The sequence below is a fragment of the Panthera tigris genome, chromosome C2 (genome assembly GCF_018350195.1).
Source record: "Panthera tigris isolate Pti1 chromosome C2, P.tigris_Pti1_mat1.1, whole genome shotgun sequence".
NCBI classification, from domain to species: Eukaryota; Metazoa; Chordata; class Mammalia; order Carnivora; family Felidae; genus Panthera; species Panthera tigris.
The window spans coordinates 58,684,849-58,705,885 of NC_056668.1; the positions used below are offsets into that span (position 1 = coordinate 58,684,849).

At 39.1% G+C, this 21,037-nt stretch overlaps 1 protein-coding gene across 1 annotated transcript in view; it reads right to left on the reverse strand.

Annotated features, from left to right (window-relative positions):
- LOC102949192 (cell surface glycoprotein CD200 receptor 1-like) overlaps positions 1 to 17,927 on the reverse strand; it is a 29,099-nt gene extending 11,172 nt beyond the window's left edge. The window contains 6 exon segments of the mRNA XM_042999042.1: positions 2,053 to 2,301; positions 2,420 to 2,611; positions 2,614 to 2,739; positions 5,712 to 5,771; positions 8,992 to 9,075; positions 17,795 to 17,927. Coding sequence (XP_042854976.1) covers positions 2,053 to 2,301; positions 2,420 to 2,611; positions 2,614 to 2,739; positions 5,712 to 5,771; positions 8,992 to 9,058 — 694 coding nt within the window. The 5' untranslated portion in view covers positions 9,059 to 9,075; positions 17,795 to 17,927.
- Between the last annotated feature and the right edge of the window lie 3,110 nt (positions 17,928 to 21,037).

The following is a 21,037-nucleotide window of genomic DNA, read 5'->3' on the forward strand; positions in this document are numbered from 1 at the left end:
CAGAGAGATTCCAGGAGAGTTAAGGAGTAGATGTGAGGTAATTTAGAAGAGACAGTGAATATAGATGCCTCCTTTAAAAAATCTTGGATATGAGTGAAAGGCAAGAGTTAAGAGTTTGGGGAAGTCATAACATCTACTTTTTTTTTTTAATGTTTATTTATTTTTGAGACAGAGAGACACAGAGCATGAACGGGGGAGGGTCAGAGAGAGAGGGAGACACAGAATCTGAAGCAGGTTCCAGGCTCCGAGCTGTCAGCACAGAGCCCGATGCGGGGCTTGAACTCACAGACCGTGAGATCATGACTTGAGCCGAAGTCGGACGCTCAACCGACTGAGCCACCCAGGCGCCCCCATAGCATCTACTTTTAAACATGAGAGGAAAACAGGAAAGTTCATATAATCAGCCTTAAGGAAAGGATTTGTGGAACAAAAAAGACTGAACAAAAGAGAGCAAGGATAATTACTGAAGCAGAGTCTCTCAGGACTTGGAAGGGAAAAATGAGTATAGAGTATAGGTTAAATATTTGCTCTATGGCAGAGAAAGTCAGACGGGGACTGCAGATAATTGCATACACCTAGAGATAAGAAGTATAAAATAACAACCTAGAGTGGGTGGGAGATTGAAAAAGGAAAATAAGGATGCCACAGCATGGATAGTGCGTAAAAACATTATCCCAAGGGAAAGAAGCCAGTAATAAAAGGCACATATTATGTGGTCCTGTTTATATGAAATGTCCAAAATGGGAAAATCTATAGATGTAGAAAGCAGGTTAGTGGTTGCCTAAAGCTGGAGGATTTCTAGAATTAGAGAGTGACAGCCAAAGGATAGAGGTTTCTTTTTGGAGTGAGGAATATGTTCTAAAATTGACTGTGGTGATGGTTGCATAGCTGAATGCACTAGAGACCGCTGAATGGTACACTTTAAATGGGTCAATTGTATGGTACATAAATTAGGTCTCAATAAAACTATTGCAAAAATAATTAATAAGAGATGTTATGAGGAATAATTAAGAGTATGTGATGGCTTATAATAGTATAATAATGAATACAATAGCTAATATGTATTGATATAATCAATATAGTGGCTAACACTTACTAATATAAACATAAGAGCTAACATTGTGTTAGTATGGTAAATACATTAGCTAAAATATATTGAGTACCAACTATGTGATAGGCACCAGGTCAGGTAAATATATCATTCTTTTTAATTATCATGATAACTCTGTGAGGTGGGTTCTGTCATCCCATCTGCAGATGAAGACAACATGAGATGTAACTAAACGAATTGGTGTGAACATCTTGCAATACATACAAATATCAAATCATTATGCTGTACACCTGAAATTAATTTACTGTGATATGTTAATTATATCTCCATTTTTTAAAACGCCATGAGACAGAGAAATTAAATATTGTTTCAACTCACACAGCTGGTAAACAAGAAGCCATATTGTGCCAAAGGCTTTTCTTCTAACAACCAGGTTATACTTTCTGGAATAATATGAAGACATGGACCTTGTCTTTTCATCTTTATATGACAGCTTCAAACACATAAGAACATTCAATAAATATTTGGCAAATGAATTGATGTATAGGTTTCAGATGACAAGGAAGAGGAGGAAGGAAATCTCTCTTACTCAGAGTAACAAAAAGTGGTGATTACAAGAAATAAAAAGAAGGAAGGGATAATTATTGTTCTTATCTATCTACTAAATAAGTATTGTTAAATTATATAAAAGTTTTGCTATTTTATATGAATATCAATCGCAAAGTAAAAGTCAACAGATACTGTTAAAAAAAAATTTATGGATTCCAGAATGAAAGATATTTAGAGAATGTATTGATAAGAAGTTATCTAATTTGTTCCTTCTATTTGACACAGAAATGGGAACTCTTTCCCTAGCATAATAACACATTATCCAGTTACATTTTACGGAATATCTTCAAATTAGGAACACAAGCTTTCTTACTTTCTTCTTGGTGACTCATAATCAATAGAGGAAAATGCTGAGCAACAAGTTCATTACTCTAAATAAAATAGGTGATTACCTTGATTCAATTCTATGGACAGACTCCTGTTGCCAGTCAGATGGGACACAGAGCAGGACACCTTAGATACCCGGTGGTCCTCCCAGCGGCACGAACTCTGGACGGTCACTGTGTCGTTGCCCAGTGGCTCTTCCACAGTGTGACAATCTCCCCCTGGGGTCCAGGAGATCTGCGCCGCTGGCTTCCCTGCAGCTGCCCTACACACGATAGTTCCATTCTCAAGTTGAAACAGGGTCACGTCGGGGGGCACTGCAGAGATGCAGGGGAAAATGCTTCAGTCTTAACACACGGATATGGAATAGAGAGAGACATCTGTTTCAGTCCAAATCTGGTTATCTGACATCCCACAATATACGATGCTCCTTACCTAACACTTTCAGGTGATATCCATGATAGAAATGCCCATGATGTGTGACCACTTCACACCTGTAATATCCATCATGAGTGATGGCCACTGGATCGATCTGAAGGGCGGGATTCCGATCAGGTCTGGAGTCCCAGGATATTGTCTTGTCACTACAGTTTATGGCCCTGGTCTCATTTGTATCTCTCCTGTAGGTCTGGTGCAGGCAGGCTTGTCTCTGAGGATTATTTCCCATCTTACTGTTACCAGCACAGCTTTCTGGGTGATCAGAGGGCAAGAGAGCACAGCCTTTGTATCCACAGGTTCAGACAGGGAAGTGTTAGCTGAACACACACACAAAGCAAATGATGAAAGAAAAGGTTGATAAAGAAATCCATGTTAAATTTTCTACAACATATTCCATAAAGTATACTAGAACATGATTTTGCTACACACAAAATGTATATAACATATTAAAAGTATTCCAAAGATAAACCCATTTTCTCCTATATTGTGTGTTTTTAGATAATCTATATTTATTATATGTGTTAGAAATATTTTAAGGCCTGGGCCCCTGGTGGCTCAGTCAGCTGAGTGACTCTATTTCAGATCAGGTCAAGAGCTCACAGTTTGTGAGTTTGCACCCCACATCAGGCTCTGCACTCACAGCACAGAGCCTCTTTGGGATTCTCTCTCCCTCTCTCTCTGCCCCTTCCCTGGTCTCTCTCTCTCCAAATAAATAAACATAAAAAAAATTAAAGAAATTTTTAAGGGCTTAAATCTGATTCAGAAGTTTTGATATGTATGAAACAAACAAAAAACACAATATAAAATTAATGGACAAATCATTATATCTAATATTTCGGCCATAGAGACTATTAGGTTTCTCTAATAACTCAAGCTTTTCGGGATAAAAAGTGGAAAAGTTGAGCCAGGAGAAAAATTTTCTCTCCTACGTTTCAGTGCGAGACAATAAATCACTTAATATAAGAATGAAATGCCTATCCCCAAAGGTGGGAATTCAGACAAACATAAATATAAGAAGCATGTGGTACTTTCATTATAAACAGCATGGCATTCCGGTTGACCAAGCTGCACAGTTTTTGAGTTGTTTTTATTTGGAGACTCACACAGTCATAAAATCAACAAGATCTTCCATACTTCCTTCCCTTTGAATCACATGTATCCTGCCAAACAGTTCGCCTGTGAACTTAGCTCACAGATTGTGTCTGACTTTCTACCTAATTACGAGGAATAAATGGAGAAGTTCACTCCTTCTGTCCATCTTTTGAAGTAAAAATTAAGCCCTGCAACCTACAAGTATTCTGCAATATATAAACTCTGGCTCTCCCACAAACCAAAATAATATGTCCATGGCTGGGAGGGGTTTGCTGAGAGCGGATTGGGGGCATCGCTTGGGACGCACCAGTGACTCAGGTGAGTGGCAGGGAGCTCATCACTCTCACATGAGCAAAACCAGCTGTGAGAGGGCAAAGCTGCTACCCAGATGGCGCTTGTGAGTGCTAAACCCTGCGGTTGAAATCTCTCCTCTCCTCTTCTGGTGTCACTTGCTTCTTGCGTGATGGACTCATGCCCTTGCATTTCACAAACAAATCACAATCCTATAACTATGTGAAGCAAGGGGGAGGATTTGAAAGCAGGTCTAAGAGAGCAGTTAAATCCATGATTGAAGTGGCAACCCGCATGCACAGGGAAAATGCACCTTCGCCAAGGTTATAAATAAGCACGAAGGTGGCTGCTTGGAGAGCAGCTAGAGGTGGGTGTGGGTGAACATTCAGGTGCTCAAGGGCAGGATGCTGAAGATGAAACCAGAAAGGGAAAAGGCTGAAGAACACGTTGTGAATTTTCTTTTGTGTTCTCAGGGGTTTGCACTTCTGCTTCTGAACAGTCTAAGGTTTTAATATTTTGCCTGCTATTGAGGCTCAAGATCTCACTCTATTCTTTTAAAGGAAATTACTAGCTAATTAAATAATCATATGCGTTTTAACAGGGGTGCTGTCTCCAGAGAAGTGACTCCCAGGGTGAGGATCACAAGCACCATGGACAATCTCTGTTCTTTCACCTTCCTCTGCTCTAGGATCCTCCAGCAATCCCCCTTCACCTGTGATGGGACTTCTGTGATTCCTGTCAGTCACCCTTTCTTAATCCTTCTCTTTCTCTATTCACACCTGTTGTGATAATTTACCAGTGACCAGTCACTCCCCCCACACTCAGTGGGGTTGGCACCTGTCTAACAAATATAATCTCCTCACAGCCCTGTGATCAACTACCGTGATTTCACCTCCTACTTCACGGGATAGTGGGCGGATTCTCCTATTGGCTCCAGAACCAGCAGTCACCTTCCAGCTTCTCTGCATCCTGTGTCTATGACTCTCCTCCAGGCTCCTCCAGCCCTTCTGCACACAGACCAATCCCTATGAGATTTGGGGCTTTTCCTTTCTGTCCTCACTGCCAGATCTTAGATTACGACCCCATCACCACACACCTGGATTCCTGCAGAAGTCTCCTGACGTCTGTGTCCGTCTCAAATCTCTCCCCTCTTCGGTTCACACCTGACCTTGCAGCAGGTCCAGGATTCTGGGACACGGGTGTGATCCCCTCCATCTAACACCCCTCAGAGACCTCTCCCTGCCTGAAGACAGCACTTACATGTCCTTGTGTTGCCTTTGAAAGCCCTCTTTTGCAGATGGACTCACCTTTGTCATCTTATCACCCCTCAGTCGCCCCCACACTTCACAAAGAAAACACCAAGCACCGCTGCATATCTGGGTCTTTCCTCACATCGTTCCTGCAGACTGGGGTGGCCTACAGACCACTCTTTGTCCATGAAAACGCTCCTCTTCCCCTAAGAGCCATTTCACACGCTGCCCCTGCCATGAAGCCTTCTCAGAGCCTTGCTGCTTCGCCTTCTTCTCTACACTCCCAGCACACTTGATGTGAGTGCTCATCTCCTCTGTCAATGCCATCTGTGCTGACATCTGGGCTCCCCCGCGAAATGAGCCCCTTAGGGCGCTGTGGGGCTCTAGCTACTCTTGTTTGTCCCCGTGTTCCCCACATGGCCTAGCACAGTGCCTGACAGGGAGAGCTCCATAATCCTCAGACGGAATGTGCACTGCCTGGGGGGAGGAGGCCCAGGGTCATTCAGGGTCCCTCACACCTCAGCACTCAGACCATCATACTCTTCAACCAGGCTCAGGATGGCCCCTTGACCAGCCCATCAACCGTGTTGCTAAGGAAGTTCAACACTTTTTCCCTTTAGTTCTGGCCTCTAGAAAAAAATTAAAAAACAGATTACCTTCCACAGGAAGTATGAAACTACTCTGTTGTCTGTCCATAAGTGAACTGTTGGTTGAAGCTAGAAAAGGTTGAGAGAAAAGTACAAGAAACCAATTTTAGGGACTTAAATGGAGTGCAAGGCACTGTTTATCCACATCTTACATACAACATGACAGAAAATTAGTTAACTGTAACCTAATTCCACAAAAAGCTTTACAAAGAAGAAATTAGAAGTTATCCCATCATTATGTGTAAAAAATAAACCAAATCTCCACTGACAACTCCAAATTCTCCCTCAATGAAATAAATTTTCCATTTTATTTTTACCATAAATGGTAACTCTTTCCTTCTTTCCCTCTTGCCTTCCTTCCTTCACATCATTCCTTCTTTCCTTCCTTTACATCCTTTCCTTCTTTCCTTCCTTTTTTCTTGCCTTAAGTGAAGTGTGACAAGTATTGAGGGCAACTAATAGGACTGATAAGAATAAGAAATAAGAAATAGGAATAAGAAAACTGCAATGAGCGCCCCCCCCCCCCCATCCCTAGCTAAGGGAACTGTCTGGGGATTAAGGCCACCATGACATACAAAGTTAGTTCAGTATATGAGGGATTTCTCTCATGGGCATTTTGGCCTCTACAGCCCTGAGAACTGCTCCTATTTTAAAGATACAGACTGTTGTCTATGGAAAGTTCAAAGAATTTAGTCGTGATTGATACCTTTAAAGGATTTTCTTGTATCCTTTGGATTGTACTTCATATGCCCTGTAGAAATTGTTACTTTTAGTGATAAAGTACATAATGTTCATGCTACAAACTGTTATCTTTTTACCATTTCACCGGCTTCTCATTTTAGCCATCTCATGTGGGAATATTAGCAAGTTAGTTCTTAGCAGATATAACTAAATCCATGTCTGGATCGTATGGGATTCTCTTAGAAGAGCCTGGTCTTGCATTAAGTGATGTTTTCGTAACTGATTTGAGAGAAGTTTTCAAGCATTGTGTTGAATGATCTCCCAGTAGGCTGGAGTGTGAAAGAGACCTCTGCTGGGGCTCCTGGGTGGCTCAGTCAGTTGAGCATCTGACTCTCCATTTCAGCTCAGGTCATGATCTCACAGTTCATGAGTTTGAGCCCCACAGCTGGCTCTGCACTGACAGTGTGGAGGCTGCTTGGCATTCTCTTTCTCCCTCGCTCTCTGTCCCTCCTTGCATCTCTCTCTCTGCCTCTTTCTCTCAAAATAAATAAAAAACTTAAAGTAAATTTAAAAAAAAAACAAGAAAAAAAGAGACCTTCTGGTTAATAAAGGTATTCCAGTGAGTGGAGGTGCATGGAGAAATCTGCCTCTAGAATCAGATACCAAACCCTCCTACAATTGAGCAAAATATTACTCCTTCCAAAGAATGCCCTGAGAAGAAATACCAGTTAATTACCCCTGAAGCTTCTCATACCAAAGATAAAACCCACAAGTTCTAAGGTACTCTTAAGTGTGCAAAATAATTATTTTCAGAAGAGGGAAAAAATACTTGTTTTCACAAATATTCCTGATTATTTTTATGATGTTGGAAATACTTTTTAAGTTTCATTAATTGTTGATATATGAATCCTTTAGTTTTATTATCTCGACTGGCAGCTAGTTGCCCAAGAAGGCTGATTTCATATCAAGTATCACATCTTCACTGAAAATAGAAACCATTCTTACGCAGTCTTCCTTGAAGCTCTGTATACATCAAAGTAGCAAAATAAATGTGTAAAACTTCTGATCAGTGAATAGTCCTGTGATTTCTTTGTTTAATTTCTTTATCTGAAACCAAATTTTTCCTGGAAGTTCAGAAAGGTTATAGTTTTCAGGGCACCCGGTGGCTCAATTGGTTAAGTGTCCAACTTCGGCTTAGGTCATGATCTCACAGTTCATGAATTCGAGCCCCACATCAGGCTCTGTGCTGACAGCTCAGAGCCTGGAACTTGCTTCTGATGATGCGTCTGCCTCTCTCTCTGCCCCTCCCCCTCCTCATGCTCTGTCTCTATCTCTCAAAAATAAATATACATTAAAAAAAGATTATAAATTCACATTGTTAATGTCAGAGGTCCAATTTAACTCTTTCACAATGTGGTGTGTGTGTGTGTGTGTATGTGTGTGTGTGTGCGTGAAGAGAGAGAAATGTGAATTGTGTTCTTTTAAATATATCTATAGTACAAAAGTAACTTAATTACTCATTATGTTAGTCCCTTCTGGCTGCCTTAACATATAATAACCAACATGGTCACATAATACAATAGAAATGTTCCCCCTTATATTTCTGGAAGCCAGAAGTCTGATTCAAGGGGTCAGCAGAGCTGTGTTTCTTCCAACAGCTCTAGGGAAGAATCCTTTCTTGTTTCTTCCAGCTTTCGGGGGCTGCTAGCAATCCTTGGTGTTTGTTGGCTTGTAGATGTATCATTTCAGTCTCTGCCTCCTTCTTCACACTGCCTTCTTCCTATGTCTTTTCTCTTCCCTTCTGAGGACTCTTGTCATGGCTTTAGGGCCCAACTCTCATCCAGGGTGATCTCATCTCAAGAGCTTTAGCTTAGTAACATCTTCAAAGACCCTTTTTCCAAATACAGCCGTACTCACAGGTGCTAACTGGATATTTCTTTGGGGTAAGAGGGATGCCATTCAACCTATCATTTTGGGGAGGAGGCACCATCTATGCATTGTCCCCAACCCTTAGATTTATAGTTTATAAAATTATTTTTCTTATTTTACTCTGTAGTTGACCTGAAACTGAATTTTTCTAGAGAGTGAGTAATTGAATTAAATTAGAAAGTATATTTATAAGTCCAGGAATGCATTTTGGAAAGGCTGGAATTATTTTTTGATGAAGTAATATATATAAAAAAATAAAATTTTAAAGTAAAAATAGAAACTAACTGTAATGGCGACTTTGGGAGACAGTAGACCTGGGTGAGGAACACAGAAAATAAATTACTAATATCTGCTAAGACCTAATTTTTTAAATCCATGTTTGAAACATAATAACTTATGTTTTAAAAATTAAATGAAAAAATTTTTGATATGCCATTGTTCCGCTTAGGGATCACATTCTTAACTAATAAAGCATATTCTGTATTAAAGAAGCACAGAAATAATTTTAGAATGAAAAATTTAGGAGCACTCTTAAATAATAAAATAAATATTTATTTAGACAATTTTAGACAATACAGTCTATAAATACCTATAAGACAATTCAAGATCCTAAAACATGAAAATTTTGCCAGCATCAAGCTCATGTCTGGTAGAATTGTCATTAAAGGATGACCATTACCTGCACTGTCATTGTCCTTGCTCATTTTTGGCCTTAATCCATTGTTTGGTGTAACCAGAGTTCTCATTTCTTCATTTATGCATTCTGAAAGACAAGATGGGGTGATCAGCGGAATACACATTAGTATTTCTGACTTCTACCTAAAATCACACTTTTTTTCACGTTCTTCAGGCCATGTTTGGATTGCAGTTACCAATAAAAACATAAATTATGACAGGCAAGCAAGTCTCAGAATGATTTGCTCCAGGATGAATTTTTGACCTGAACTTCCTACCTGTTTGGCATACCCCTACTTTAGATCCAGAGTGTCTGCACCCTCCTGTCTTTACATTCAAATCAAAGTATTTTTTTTAATTTTGTTTAATGTTTATTTTACTTTCTGAGAGAGACAGGGAGGGAACAGGGGAGGGGCAGAGAGAGAGGGAGACACAAAATCCGAAGCAGGCTCCAGGCTCTGAGCTGTCAGCACAGAGCCTGATGTGGGGCTCGAACTCATGAACCATGAGATCATGATCTGAGCCGAAGTCAGATGCTCAACCGACTCAGCCACCCAGGCACCCTTCCTTGATTTTTTTTGAAAGTTTTGCATTACTAGTGTCTTCACACTTGAAGAAGCTATCACCTTCCCCAGTCTTTACTGACTGGCTTCTTCAGAAAAAGATAGCCACCTGTCAACCAAGCTAGAGATTCTGGGATGTGTCTCAGCCCTTTCCTAAGAAAGCACCTTCTCCATTTCCCAGGCTCATTCTTGAGGTGGAAGTCTTAGGATTCTGTATCTTCTCTCCATACCACAAAACTAGACAGAATTCTGAAGCCCTCCTATTTATTTACAAGAGAGAAGTGGCCTGAAGTGTTTGGGGGTATGGGCCTCCTTCCAATCCAGCAGAATCAAGTGACTGTTGATATCCATGCACACTATTTACAGAGGTTCCCATCATCTGTGGGAAAGTATGGTGCAGGCCACAGAGAGGGTGATAGGATTCTGTAATGCCAAGACAAGTTGATAGCACTTAGTAGTCAGGGACAATATAGATAATCATAAACAGTATCAAGGCCATAATGACAACCAAGAGGCTCTGACCTGAAGAATTTGTGGCAAAAGCTAAATAAATCTTAATGTTCTTAGGGGTAAAATAAAAGGGAAGCCAAAGACGGTATGGTTTGGCCTATATGACCAGATGAAGGATAAATGAGTGTCTTACATCAGTGTTGCCTCCTAAAACAAAAAAATAGAGTTGTTTAAATAACAAACACTTTATCTCACAGTTCTAGAAGGTGGAAGTCTAAGATAAAGCACTAGCAGGCATGGTGTCCAGTGAAAACCCACTTCCTGACTTGTAGATAGCTGTCTTCTCACTGTATTCACACACGTAGTGGCAGAGAGAGAGAAAAAGAAAAAGCAGGCTCTCTTGGGTCTCTTCTTATAAAGGTACTAATCTGAGAACTCCATCCTCATGACAAAGTTACTTCCCAAAGCCTCCGTCTCCAAATGGCATCCCATTGGAGATTGGGTTTTGACATAGGAGTTTTGGAGGACACATTCAGTCCATAGCGGTGAGTAAAGACTCAGGTTATTTGCCATAATGGAAAATCATGGTACTTCACCAGGTTTTTGTATTCAAACCAGTTTTCAGACTCAAAGCCACACAATTATGAGCTCACATTTCAAAATTACAAAACGCAGGAAGACTCAAGAAACCATAAAGTCAGATAATATTATTTTCATTAGCTGCCATCTGTTATTCCTAGAGAGAATAAGATTCAGAATCTCATATATTAGAATTATGAAACATAGGGTATAAAAATAAATGTGTTGAGGATGTTTAAAGAAATAAAAAGAAAATTAAAAAAAAAAACAAGAAATATGTGCTTCCCCTATACCTGACTCCCCAGAAAGTAAGTAGGCAGATTAGGAGAATACAACAGAATTCAATTTACTCATTGATTCTCTACTTACCTGATTCTCTTACTCAACCTGGAAAACTATAGTGAAAAACACAAATGTACAGAATACAAAAAAGGGAGAATATCAGAAAGTCCTAAATGACATCTTCTTCCAATATAAGACAGTTTTGTCATGTTAAAAATCTATTCTTTAGTGTAGTCACTTTCATGCATTATCTTAGCTAGATCTCTTGGATAACTTACTGAAGCTTCAACATTAGCATTTGCTTCTTCAGCTTGCACTTTTTTTTTAAATAATTTATTGTCAAGTTAGCTCATATACTGTGTAGTCTTCTTGGCTTCAGGAGTAGATTCCAGTGATTCATCACTTACATACAACACCCATTGCTCATCCCAACAAATGCCCTCCTCAGTGCCCATCACCCATTTTCCCCGCCCCCCCCAACCCCCAATCCCCATCAACTCTCAGTTTGTTCTCTATATTTCAGAGTCTCTTATGTTTTGCCTCCCTCTCTGTTTGTAACTTATTTTGTCTTCCCTTCCCCTGTGGTCTTCTGTTAAGTTTTTCAAATTCCACATATGAGTGAAAACATATATTTCTCTTTTTCTGACTGACTTACTTCACTCAGCATAATACCTTCCAGTTCCATGCATGTTGCCGCAAATGGCATGATTTCATTCGTTTTCATTGCGAAGTAGTATTCTATTGAATATATAAACCACATCTTCTTTATCCATTCATCAGTTGATGGACATTTGGGCTCTTTCCATAATTTGACTATTGTTCATAGTGCTGCTATAAACATTGGGGTACACGGGCCCCTACAAATCAGCACTTCTGTAATCTTTGGATAAATTTCTAGTAGTGCTATTACTAGGTCATAGGATAATTCTATTTTTAATTACTGAGGAAAATTTCTCCACACTGTTGTCCAGGGTGTCTGCTCCAATTTTAATTCCCATCAACATCGCAAAAGGGTTCCCCTTTCTCCACGTCCTCACCAACATCCATTGTTTCCTCAGTTACTAATTTTAGTCACTCCTACTGGTGTGAGGTGGTATCTCAATGTGGTTTTGATTTGTATTTCCCTAGTGATAAGTGATGTTGAGCATCTTTTCATGTGTCTGTTGGCCATCTGGATGTCTTCTTTGGAAAAGTATCTATTCATGTCTTCTGCCTGTTTCTTTAAGAGATTATTTGTTTTTTAGGTGTGGAGTTTGATAAGTTCTTTATAGATTTTGGATCCTAACCCTTTATCCGATATGTCATTTGCAAATATCTTCTCCCATTCTGTTGGTTGCCTTTTAGTTTTGTTGATTGCTTACTTTGGTGTGCAGAAGTATTTTTATCTTGATAAGGTCCCAGTAGTTCATTTTTGCTTTTATTTCCTTTGCCTTCAGAGACACGTCAAGTAAGAAATTGCTGTGGCCGAGGTCAAAGAGGTTTTTGCCTGCTTTCTCCTCTAGGATTTCGATGGCTCCCTGTCTTACATTTAGGTCTTTCATCCATTTTGAGTTTATTTTTGTGTATGGTGTAATAAAGTGGTCCAGTTTCATTCTTCTGCATGTTGCTGTCCAGTTTTCCCAATGCCATTTGCTAAAGAGACTTTTTTTCCATTGGATACTCTTTTCTGCTTTGTCAAAGATTAGTTTGTCATACATTTGTGGGTCTATTTCTGGGTTCTCTATTCTATTCCACTGGACTATGTGTCTGTTTTTGTGCCAATACCATACTGTTTTGATGATTACAGCTTTGGGGTACAGGCTAAAGTCCAGGCCTGTGATGTCTCCAGCTTTGGTTTTCTTTTTCAATATTACTTTCACTATTCAGGGTTGGTTATAGTTCCAAATAAAATTTAGGATTGTTTTTTATAGCTCTGTGAAGAATGCTGGTGCTATTTTAATTGAGATTGCATTGAATGTGTAGACTGCATTGGGTAGTATCAACATTTTAATAATATTTGTTCTTCCAATCAATGAGTATGGAAGATTTTTCCATTTCTTTGTGTCTTCTTCAGTTTTGTTCATAAGCTTTCTATAGTTTTCAGCATACAGATAATTTACCTTTTAGGCTAGATTTATTTCTATGTATTTTATAGTTCCTGGTGCAGCTGTAAATGGGATCGATTCCTTGATACCTTTTTCTGTTGCTTTATTATTGGTGTATAGAAATGCAACTGATGTCTGTGCACTGATTTTATATCCTGTGACTGCTGATATCATGTATCAGTTCTAGCAGTTTCTTGATGGAGTCTTTCAGGTTTTTCATGTAGACTATCATATTATCTGCAAAAGTGAAGGTTTGACTTCTTCTTTGCCAATTTGGATGATTTTTATTTCATTTTGTTGTCTGGTTGCTGAGGCTAGGACTTCCAACACTATGTTAAACAACAGTGGTGAGAGTGGACATTTCTGTTGTGTTCCTGATCTCAGGGGGAGAGCTCTTAGTTTTTCCCCATTGAGGCTGATATTACCTGTGGGGCTTTCATATATGGGTTTTATGATGTTAAGGTATGTTCCTTCTCTCCTGACTCTCTTGAGGGCTTTTATAAAGAAAGGATGCTGTATTTTGTCAAATGCTTTTTCTGCATCTATTGACAGGATCATATGGTTCTTATCCTTTCTTCTATTAATATGATGTATCACGTTGATTGATTTGTGAATAATGAACCAGCCCTGCAGCCCAGGAATGAATCCCACTTGATCATGATGAATAATTCTTTTAATATACTGTTGAACTCAACTTCCTAGTGTCTTGTTGAGAATTTTTGCATTCCTGTTCATCAGGGATCTTGGCATGTGATTCTCCTTTTTAGTGGAGTCTTTGTCTGATTTGGAAATCAAGGTAATGCTGGCTTCATAAAATCAGTCTGGAATCTTTCCTTCCATTTATATTTTTTGGAACAGCTTGAGAAGAATAAATATTAACTCTGCTTTAAATGGCTTCTATAATTCCCCTGGGAAGCCATCTGACCCAGGACTCTTATTTGTTGGGAGAGTTTTGATAACTGATTCAACTTTTTCTGGTTATGGGTCTGTTCAAATTTTCTATTTCTTCTTGTTCGAGTTTTGGTAGTGTGTGGGTCCATTTCTTCCAGATTTTGCAGTTTGTTCTCATATAACTTTTCATAGTATTCACTAATAATTTTTTTTATTTCTGTGGTTTTGGTTTTGATCTCTCCTCTTTCGTTTGAGATTTTATCTATTTGGGTTTTCTCTCTCTCTCTCTCTCTCTCACTTTGAGAAGTCTGGCTAGGGGTTTATCAATTTTATTCTTTCAAAAAACCAGCTGTTAGATTCATTGAACTTTCTACTGTATTTTTGGATTCTATATTGTTTATTTCTGCTCTAATCTTTATCATTTCTCTTCTTCTGCTGGTTTTGAGCTTTCTTTGCTTCAGTATTTCTAGTTCCTTTAGGTGTGAGGATAGGTTCTGTATTTGAAACCTTTCTTGCTTCTTGAGATAGACCTGGATTGCAATGTATTTTCCTCTTAGGACTGCATTTGCTGCATCCCAAAGGGTTTGGACTGTTGTGTTTTCATTTTCATTTGCTTCCATATATTTTTAAATTCCTTCTTTAATTTCTTGGTTGACCCATTCATTCTTTAGTAGAATGTTGTTTACCCTCCATGTGTTTGGAGGCTTTCCATTTTTTTTCTTTTAGATGATTTCAAGTTTCATAGCGTTGTGATCTGAATATATGCATGGTATGATATAAATCCTTTTATATTTGTTAAGGGCTGTTTTGTGACCCAATATGTGATCTGTTTTGGAGAATGTTCCATGTGCACTCTGGATGCACATGGATGCACTCTGGATGAAAAATTCTGAATATATCTGTTATGTCCATCTGGTCCAATGTTTCCTTCAGAGCCATTGTTTCCTTACTCATTTTCTGCCTAGATGATCTCTCTATTGTTGTAAGTGGAGTGTTAAAGTCCCCTACAATCACATTATTGTTATCTATACATTTATTATGTTTGTGATTAACTGATTTATATATTGCATTCTTCCATGTTTGGGAATGAACATTTATAATTGTTAGCTCTTCTTGATGGATAGGATCCCATAATTATGATATAATGCCCTTCTTCATCTCTTGGTACAGTCTGTTTTAAAATCTAGTTTGTCTGATATAAATATGGCTACTCTGGCTTTCTCTTGACACCCAGTAGCATGATAAATGGTTCTCCAACCCCTCACTTTCAATCTGCAGGTGCCCGCAGGTCTAAAATGAGTCTGTTGTAGGAAGAATATAAATGGGCCTTGCTTTTTATCCATTCTGAAACCCTTTGTCTTTTGATTGGGGCATTTAATCCATTTACATTCGGAGTGATTATTGAAAGATATGGATTTAGTCTCATTGTGTTATATTGAGGACTCATGCTTGTGGTTATGTCCCTGGTCCTTTGTAGTCTTTGTTGCTTTCCACTCACAGAGTCCTCCGTATAATCTCCTGCAAAGCTGATTTTGTGGTCATAAACTCCTTCAGTTTTTATTTGTCTGGGAAAGACTATCTATCCGTCTATTCCGAATGACAGCCTTGCTAGATAAAGGATTCTTGGCTGCATATTTTTCCTATGTAGCATATTGAACATTTCCTGCCACTCCCTTCTGGCCTGCCAAGTTTCAGTGCATAAATTCAGTGCATAAATTCAGTGCAGTTATTACCCTTTTGTATCTACCCTTGTAGGTTAAGGCCCATTTGTCCCTAGATGCTTTCAGAACTCTCTCTTTATCTTTCTATTTTGCCAGTTTTACTATGGTATGTCATGATGTTGACGTGTTTGGGTTGATTTTGAACAGAGTTATCTGTGACTCCTGGAGTTGGATGTTTGCATCCTTCCCCAGATTAGGGAAGTTCTCAGCCATAATTTGTTCAAATAAACCTTCTTCCCCTCTCTCTGTCTTCTTCTTCTGGAATTCTTATGCAACAGATATTGTTTCATCTCATTAAATCACTTAGGTCTCTAATTCTCCCCTCGTAATCAAGTAACGTCCTTTCTCTCCTTTTCTCAGATTCATTTTTTTCCATAATTTTATCTTCCATTTCACCTATTCTCTCCTCTGCTTCTCCCATCCTTGCTATCACTCTATCTAGTTTATTTTGCATCTCATTTACAACGTTTCTTAATTCATCATAACTATTTCTCAGTCCCTGATCTCTGCAGCAATAGATTCTCTGGTGTCTTCTATGCTTTTTTCAAGCCCAGCTCTTAGTCTTATGACTATTATTCTAAATTATTGTTTGGATATATTGTTTATATCTGTTTTGAGCAATTCTCTGGCTGTCATTTCTCCCTGGAATTTCCTTTGAGGAGATTTCTTCCATTTCATCACTTTGGCTGGTTTCTGTCTTTTACATGCTTTTATAGTTTGTTATGTGTCCTACATCTGCAAGCAGTACTATATTAGAAAGAGGCCATACACTGTCCCAAATCTGACACTTCAGGAAGTGTTTTTGGAGTGTGTTGTGTGTACTCTGTTATTGCATATTTGCTTGCTTTATCTCACTGCTCATAGTAGTGGATTAGACCTTCCACCAGATGTGCTTTGATTTGTTCATTGAAGTAACCCTGGAAAAAAGGAAAAATGGGGGGGGGGGAAGCCTTATCCCATACAAAGAGAGAAATGAGGTGGGAGGCAGATAAAAGACCAGGCAGAGAATCAAACTTAAGGTTTAATAAGGCTTAATCCAGAGAGAAAGAGAGAGGAAAATAACGAAGGAGATACAGAATAAGTATAAAAAGAATAGAGTGAAAATGCCTGACTAAACAAACAACCAGAACAAAGAAAGGGAAACATAGTAAGTATAGTATATAGTACAGTATAGTAAGTAGAGTATAGTAAACATATATATACATATACATATACATATATACATATACATATATATATACATATACATATGCATATACATATAGTAAGAATAGACCAAAAATCAAATCAGGAACTATGAGCCTGATCCCAAAGGAAAGAGGAAAAGAAAAAAGGGGGGGGGGCATAGAAGGAGAAAGAAGGGAAAAGAGAAGTAAAGAAAAGAGAAAAAAATAATAGAAAAAAAACAACTTTTAAAAGCCGGACTAACATACAAAACCACGGGACAGTTGTCTGTTGGTGCCTGGGACCGGTGGCTGTGCTGGTCTGGAGGACAGTCCCTCTGGTTCACTCAGTGTCAGTTCCATCCCAGTAGATAAGCAGTTACCAGGCATGGAGGGGTGGGATTTGATGTAGACAGATCCCACCTCCACTTAGGCCCACTGTCCTGTTCCTTGATGCCCCACCCAGTTGGTGTTGGAGAGAAAATGGTGACACCCCAATCTCTCCTCCCCAGACAGGTGTCTCGAACCATACTGTTCAGGCACCTCTCACAGAGCGGCACTGGTGGCCTGTTCTGCTTCACAATCTCCTGGGCCTCCTAGGCATTCCTCTGGGATCCAAAATCCAAGGTTGTAAAGCGTCCTGCACCACATGGACCCAGACCTGCCGATAAAAGGCCTTTGGCTGGCATCTGAAGGGGTGGCAATAAGCCCTCTTCCCACAGTACTCCAAGGAAGGGGAGTCTTCTCTCCCAGTGCACCCCCAAGATAGTCACCAAGCCCGGGGCTGGCTCCCCGCCGCAGCAGGTGCATGCACACAGCAGGCTTCAGTCCAGAGAAAGTCGTGCAACCATGAAAACCCCAATAGTTACTCCTAAGGCTGTTTGCAAACTAGAAACTGGCTCTCTCTGTATTTTTTATTCCTCATCCGTGGTCCGGAGAGGTTTTTCCCTTGTCTAAATACAATCCCACAGTTCTATAGCGTCTCTTCACTTCCTTTTGTCTCTGCATAGAAGGGCTTTCCTCCCCTCCATGCCTACACTGACAGTTTAACTCTCCCAATTTGCAAATACATACCTCTGTCACACCAAGCTGTCTCTTTCCACCTGTGGATATCCTTCTGCCACTCCACAGATTGATTTCCTGGGTATTCCAAGTGTTCTGACCTCAATACTGCTGTGTTTGAGGGAGGAGGGAAATTCTGATCCCCCTACTTTTCCTCCATCTTGACTCCTCCCCCTCACTTTGCATTTTTACTATGAAGACAGTTTCTTTCCTTAAACCTCATGAACCAACCTCTGCTAGCTTCCAACTTTTCTTTCACAGCTTCCTCACCTCCTTCAGCCTCCATAGAATCAAGGAGCGTTAGGGCCTTGCTCTGCACTAGGCTTTGACTTCAGGAAATGTTGTAGCTGTGTTGGTCTTCTTTCCAGATCACTGAAACTTTCTCCTTATCAGCAATAAGGCTGTTTCACCTCCTTATCATTAGTGTGTTCACTAGAGTAGCACTTTCGTTTCCTTCAGGAACTTTTCCTTCACATTCATAACCTGGCTAACTGGGGGTACAAGAGGCCTAGCTTTTGACCTGTTTCAGCTTTCAACATGCCTTCCTCGCTAAGCTTATGAATCATTTCTAGGTTTTGATTTCAAGTGAGAAATATGCAACTCCTCCTTTCACTTGAGTACTTAGCGGCCATTGGGAGGTGATTAACTGGCTTAAATTCAATATTGTGTCTCAGGAAAAAGGGAGGTCTGAAGAGAGGGAGATGGAGATGGGGAAATAGCCAACACACACACACACACACACGTTCCACTTACATTCACCATCTCATGCGGTGACATAGTGACACCGCAAAACAATTGCGTAGTAACATCAGAGATCGCTGATCACAGATCACCACAACAAATATAATGTAATCACAAAGCTTCAAATATTTCAAGAATTACCACAATGTGACACAGAGACGCAAAGTGAGCAGATGCTGATAGAGTTACTCGATGCACACTTGCCACAAACCTTCAATTAGTAGAAACCACAATATATGCAAAGTACAATAAAGTGACACACAATGAAACAAGATATGCTTGTATACCTAGTAAGAGCTTCAAAATACAGGAGGCAAAATTGACAAAATTAAATCAAAAACACTATAACAGAAATGAGGAAGGCCTTGATGACCTTATTAATAGGCTGGATATAGCTGAAGAAAGATTATCTAAGCTAGAGAATATATCAATAGAAACCTCCAAAACTGAAAAACAAAGAAAACAAACACTTAAAAAAAAAACAGAACAGAGTATCAAAGGACTGTGGGACAACTCCCAAAATGTGTAAAACACGTGTAATGGAAAAATCAGAAGAGGAGGATGAGAGAAAAGAACAGAGGAAATTTTTGAAACAATGACTGAGAATTTCCCCAAGTTCACTCCATACCAAACCAAAGATCTAGGAAACTTGGAGAGCACCAAGCAAGAAAAATGCCAAAGAAAAAACCCTAGACCTGGCATATCATATGAAAACTATAGAAAAATCAAAGATAAAAATTTCTGAAAAATGCCAGAGAAATAAAACACCTTATAGAGAAACAAAGATGAGAATTATATACAACTTCTCCTAAGAAGCCATGCAAGGGAAAAAAAGAACGAAGTAAAATATTTAAAATGTTAATAGAATAACAACCCACCACCCTAGAACTATGTATCCTACAAAGTTACCCTTCACTAGTGAAGGATACATAAAGACTTTCTCAAACAAACAAAAATTGAGGGAAATTGTTTTCAGGGGAACTGCCTTGTAAGAAATGTTAAAAGTTCTTCAGGGAGAAGGAAATATGAAAGTCAGAAAATAACAACTTTACTCAGAATTGCCAACTCTTGGAAGCAACCAAGATGCCCTTCAGTAGGTAAATGGCTGAATAAATGGGGATGCATGCAGACAACGGAATATTGTTCAGTGCTAAAAAGAATGACCTATAGAGCCATGAAAAGACAAAGAGGAAACTGAAATACCTATTACTAAGTGAAAAAAAGCCTATGAAAAGGCTACATACCATATAATTCCAACTATAAAATATTCAGAAAAAGGCAGAAACTGTGGAGACTCTAAAAAGATGAGCAGTTGCCATGGTTTAGAGGGGAGGGAGGATAAATACACAGAACACAGAGGACTTTTAGGGCAGTGAAACTACTCTGTATGATACTATAGTAATGGATACAGGCCATTGTACTTTTGTTCAAACTTACAGAATGCACAAGACTGAGAATGAACCCTATGTAAACTATGGCCTTGGGGAGATGATTATGTGTCAGGGTAGGTTCATCCCTTGTAACAAATGTAACACTCTGGAGGGGATGTTGATAATGAAATAGAAGCTGTGCCTAGGTGGGGTTAGGAGGTGAGATATATGGGAAATCTCTGCCCCTTCCTCTTAATTTTGCTGTAAACTTAAAACTGCACTGAAAAAAATTAAGTCTTAAAACACAAAAAGCAAAGCAAAACAAAACAAAACCTTTTTATACTAAGTGGATATTTAATTTTATCAAATACATATTGCAATCTTACGGTTTTTCCCCTTCAAATATGTAATGGAGTCAATTACATAAACAGGTTTAATTACTCTTTTCAATTACATCTTTTTGTTGCCATGTGTTTCCTGCCACATCTAAATATTTCTCTAGTGCTTTCATGAGTCAAATCTGCTATTCACTGTCTTCTGAGTTCTTCCCAAATTTTTCTACCTTCTTCTACCTTTCTACCTTCTTCCCAATTTCTTTCAACTTTTTATGGCCCTTGTTTCCCATCTTTCTTTCTCTTAAGAACTGGTTCTCCTCTCCCTTTACCAGACATATATGGAAATGTGGAAGCCAGTGTTGCTCAGAATGTTTTAGAATTTCTTTGGGATGATTATAAGGAAAGACAGGATGGATTCAAGGTTTTGTTTCCACCTGCCTAAGTCTGCTCTAATTTTAGCTCCTCCACTCATTCGTTCTACTGTTCATGCTTTGGGATAACATTCCATTTGTTCTGGTGTGAGGTTGAAATCAGAGACTTTGAATAGATAATCATTACTATATTCTTATGTTCTCTGATCCTTGTTTTCTGAAACAAATTTTCCCCATATACTTTTTGCCTCTATTTTAAAATTTAAAAACCCCAAGTAGAAATTTAGGGTTTCTTTCTTAGCCTGTGAGCTAAAATATTAGAAATATCAAAGGAAAAACAATAGTCACACATCAATATACATAAGGTCCAAGATATAAGAATTCCAAGAGACAAGAAAAATATAAACCAAAATACTGGAGGAAACACTACCTTTTTCC